This window comes from Cryptotermes secundus, unplaced genomic scaffold, assembly GCF_002891405.2.
Source record: "Cryptotermes secundus unplaced genomic scaffold, Csec_1.0 scaffold282, whole genome shotgun sequence".
Classification (NCBI taxonomy): Eukaryota; Metazoa; Arthropoda; class Insecta; order Blattodea; family Kalotermitidae; genus Cryptotermes; species Cryptotermes secundus.
In genome coordinates this window covers 225877-230531 of record NW_019738874.1, presented here as the reverse complement: position 1 = coordinate 230531, position 4655 = coordinate 225877, and the positions used below count along the sequence as shown (strand labels likewise).

The window sequence follows — 4655 nt, the reverse complement described above, 5'->3', positions numbered from 1 at the left end:
CGTATGTTCACAGAGGCACTGAGGAAGTACCCGGTTCTCCCATTTCTGGCCGCTGTTCCCGTCTATATCACTGCACTCTGCTCTACACGTATGTTCACAGAGACACTGAGGAAGTACCCGTTTCTCCCATTTCTGGCCGCTCTTCCCGTCTATATCAGTGCACTCTCCTCCATTCGTATGTTCACAGAGGCACTGAGGAAGTACCCGGTTCTCCCATTTCTGGCCGCTCTTCCCGTCTATATCACTGCACTCTCCTCTATTCGTATGTTCACAGAGACACTGAGGAAGTACCCGGTTCTCCCATTTCTGGACCGGATGTGCGGCAGTGACTACACACTTCCTTCCGGGAATGGAACTGTAATACTTCCCAAAGGGACAGGGGTTTACATCCCGGTATTCGCTTTGCATTATGACCCGCACTACTACCCAGATCCGGACAAATTCGACCCGGAACGTTTCACAGAGGAAAATAAACAGAATCGACCGAACTACACATATCTCCCATTTGGGGAAGGTCCCCGAATTTGCATCGGTAAGAAAATTTACTAGATATTGGAAGCGGCATTGAAAGTTCCAATAAAATTTGCACTTTAATAAATCACACCTTTCACCTTATGCCATAAAATATTAATAACCTGTTTTGACGCATGTTAAGTATGGAAGAATAACATAACACAGTACGTTGTAACCTCTGTGTAAATGGAAACGTTTAATAATACATTTATATTACTTATATCTTTCAGTGAAACTGCCCATTTTCTTCTTCTGAATTTTTTGTTAAGTTACAAAATGACGTTTATAGATGTAATTATCAACCATAATTTATTTCAATATTTGAAGTTCTGTAGTACCGATAACTACAATGAATATGTGCAATATATATATATATATATATTTTTTTTTTAATTTCTGTCCTATAGGACTAAATGAGCTGTCCTAAAAATTACTCTCTCATCTCACGTGTATCCGTTCCAGTGGATACTATAGAGGTTGGAGCGAGAAGGAATTGCAAACTTGAACAGCTAAAGAATTTCGCTCATACTCATATTCCATTTGTAAGATTGAAACAGTTGTGCACATAAAGACACTGTAATTCGGGTATCCCAACTGCGAGTTGTCAGTTGTTGACCGAGCTTCTGGTTCTGTTCACAGGGATGAGGTTCGGGTTGATGCAGACCAAGGCTGGACTGAGCCACATACTGTCCCACTTCGAGGTGTTGCCCTGTAAAGACACGCCCCTGGAGATCGTTTTTGATCCAAAGGCCTTCGTGTTAAAGATGGACGGAGAGATGCCGCTGTCTTTCAAAAGGATACACTTCAAACGTTAAATTTATCTGCACAATATGTATCTACATGTTTATGCGTAAACGGGTGAAAAGGAGTCTACATTTCTCGTTTTGTATCACGTCATAATTTTCAGTTCAAATTGAATAAGTTACAAGAATATGTGAATCAATATACGAGTATTGTCACGTATTTAGGGTCGTGACCGATAATAATAGGTTCTATATTAAATGGTTCATTTATTGTACAACCACAAATCATAATTACAAATAATTATAACACTCTAAAAGTTACTGTAACCATAACACGCTAAAGTCTTCTAATCTGCTTGCTAGTCGTTTTGCTTGGTAACATACCTTATCTATTTCACGCTTCACAGCCTTCTGAATTCTCTGATGATGGAATTACGACTCACTAAAACGGCTGAAGAATCTCTCTCGACTGGAATCTCCACTCGCTCTCAGTTATTCTGGGAGCCTCTTTGTATCCCCATTCCAATTCTTCCTATTCCCTCCGAGACTTAGATTAAGACCGTCGGTCAGTAGGCCAGTCTGTCTTGGAATACAGCACCCATCTGGGGCTTACGGCCAGATTTGTATTACTGTCACACAGATGCGGGTTTGTTGATGTGGGGCGCCCTGACCAGAGGACGGGTCTGTCCTTCGTATATGATGTTGGTCTCTGCCAGTACAGTCTTTCTCGGGTCTGAGTCCGTTTGGACTCGCGACCAAATTGTACTCTCTCAGATTTTCGGGTTGGTGCAGGACAATATGGGGCTAAATACTGTCCCTCTTTGAGGTGTATCCCTGCAAAGAAAACCCCTGGCGATTGTTTTTGATACGATGTCCATTCTGCTGAAATTGTACGGAGAGATGCCGCTGCCTTTCTCAAGAATACACTTGTGACAGCACGGCTATTTGTGAACATCCATTAATATATTTATGTACAAAAGCGTAAAAGAAGATATAAGCCATGATTCTAGTTGAAAAAGGGTGGATATTAGGCGTCGTCACTATGTAGAACTAGAGGTTCTCCCAGTGTTGCTTATGAAGACATCTGTCTTCTGGGATATAACACTGAGCAGTCTGTTGAAAACCAAACGACTTTTTGGAAGAAACATATCACCTTCATTTTCAGGGTGGAATAGTTAGCCGAGCAACACTGCAGCGAGAAAACAGGTGGCGAGCAGAGCCTAGTTAACAACACGGACTATGGGCTGGCTGACACAGACAGAGGGGGTTGGATGGGAATTAGAGACCCGGAGGAGAGTGGGAAGTCTCGAGTCCCACCGCCATTTGTAATACTCATGCGACTTTGTCCGTGGCCTCAGCATGGCCCGCTACAAGAGTGTATAAACACAGTAATAAAGGAAATAATCACTATTGTCATTATAGCTTACATACTTCAAATATTACATAAATACTCACTTGTCCGCAAATAACAATCAACAACAGTAACATACCAATCAACACCGAGGTCAAATACTTAGGTCTTTACCTAGATCAAAAACTCACGTGGAGGACTCACATCAAAAAGAAACGCCAACAGTTAACGCTGAAAGAGAGACAGCTGCGCTGGCTGCTAGGAAAACGCTCGCAATTGTCCCTGGAGAACAAAACCCTGTTATACAAGGCAATCTTAAAACATATATGGACCTATGGCATCGAGCTGTGGGGCTGCGCTCGACCATCCAATACCAAAATCCTCCAAACATTCCAATCGAAAACACTACGAAGAATCACAGGCGCACCATGGTACGTAACAAACGGAACTATCCACAGCGATCTCAACATACCCTTCATCACGGAAGATATCAGAAAACATGACACCAGACACCGTACTCGGATAACAGGACATGAGAACCCGCTAATCGTTGAATTAACGAAACCGCACCCAGCAGCAAGACGACTGAGGACAACCTGGCCAGAAGACTTATGTAACTAAAAGGTAGAGTACTGCCACTGGGCAGCTGCCGCCTTCACGACATAAGCACCCACCGCATTTACTTATTACTTGCAGTGGTCAAGTAGATTGTAAATTGACGTAAAATAACAATAAAAAAAAATACAAGTAGTTGAATCATAGAAGAATGGACTTTATGTAACGACAACCGTCAGGTCGCGTGTTGCTGTGAGAATATGTTACACCGAACTGCAGTCGTAAAGTCTGTTCACGCGTGGAGCTGAACCCTTCTTGAGAAGCTTTTTAAGAACTTCCCAGCATTTTATGGAACCCAAAGGTTGATTACCGTGCTCAAGAGAATCCTCCATGGTCCCTACCATGAGCCAGATCAATCCAATCCACACCATCCCATTGTATCTCTCTAAGATCCATTTTAATATTGTTTACACACGTACGTCTTGATCTTCCCAGCGGTCTCTTTAATCCTGGCTTTCCCACAAATATCCTATGTCTGTTAAGGGTAGAAAATAGACGCATAGAGAACCCTGAGGATACTACATGTTTCAAAATGGCAACTTGTAATAAATACCTACGTTCTATTGCTCATTGTTCGAGCCATTCTATGCTTAAACGCCATAAAATAAATTACTTACTTCTCTTACTTACTTACTTAGGACCGCGGCATAGCTCAAGCGGTTAGTCGCTGGCTTCCCACCGCGGCGGCCCGGGATCGATTCCGAGTCTGGTCAAGTTGGATTTGTGGTGGACAAAGTGGCGCTAGGGCAGGTTTTGTCCTAGTAATTCGGTTTCCCCTGCCAATCTTCATTCCACCAATTTGTCCACAATCACCCTCACGTATTATCTGGGGCTGTTACAATAGGCCAGAAGTGGCCGTTGTACAAGGGACTTAGTCCCACCTCACTAGCAAAAAAAAAATACTTACTTACTTACTTACTTACGCGTTGAGATAAGCCCTTCCTTAGGAGCTACCAATTCTGCAGATACTCAAGAATTTCCCAGGATTTTATGGAACCCGAATATTTAATACCGTGTTCACAAGAGCCCTCTAGTGGTCCCTATCCTGAGCCAGATCAATGCAAATCCTACCCTCCCATTCTGTCTAAGATCCATTATAATATTGTCCACCGACCTAGGCCTTGGTCTTCCCAGTGATCTCTTCCTCCTGGCGTTTCCATAAATACACATTCCTCGTCTCCCCCATTCGTGCTACATGACCTGCCCACCTCATCGTCCTCGACTTGATCATTCTAATTATACTTGGTGAAGAGTACAAGTTATGAGGCTCCTCATTATGCAGTTTTCTCCAACCTCCTGTCACTTCATCTCTCTTTGGTCCAAATATTCTCCTCAACACCCTGTTCTCAAACACCCTCAGTCTATGTTCCTCCCTTAATGTCAGAGACCAAGTTTCACACCCATACAGAACCACAGGCAAAATTATAGTTTTG

At 42.9% G+C, this 4655-nt stretch overlaps 2 protein-coding genes across 7 annotated transcripts in view; one reads left to right on the top strand and one right to left on the bottom strand.

Moving 5' to 3' along the window:
- The window catches only part of LOC111871152, a 35971-nt gene extending 34476 nt beyond the window's left edge, over positions 1 to 1495 (top strand). The window contains exons 11-12 of the mRNA XM_033754128.1: positions 275 to 532; positions 1153 to 1495. Of these exons, the coding sequence (XP_033610019.1) occupies positions 275 to 532; positions 1153 to 1328 (434 nt within the window). The 3' untranslated portion in view covers positions 1329 to 1495. The remainder of the gene's footprint in view (positions 1 to 274; positions 533 to 1152) is intronic.
- The window catches only part of LOC111871160 (putative tyramine receptor 2), a 248106-nt gene that overhangs the window by 84087 nt on the left and 159364 nt on the right, over positions 1 to 4655 (bottom strand). The gene's annotated exons all lie outside the window — the stretch shown is intronic.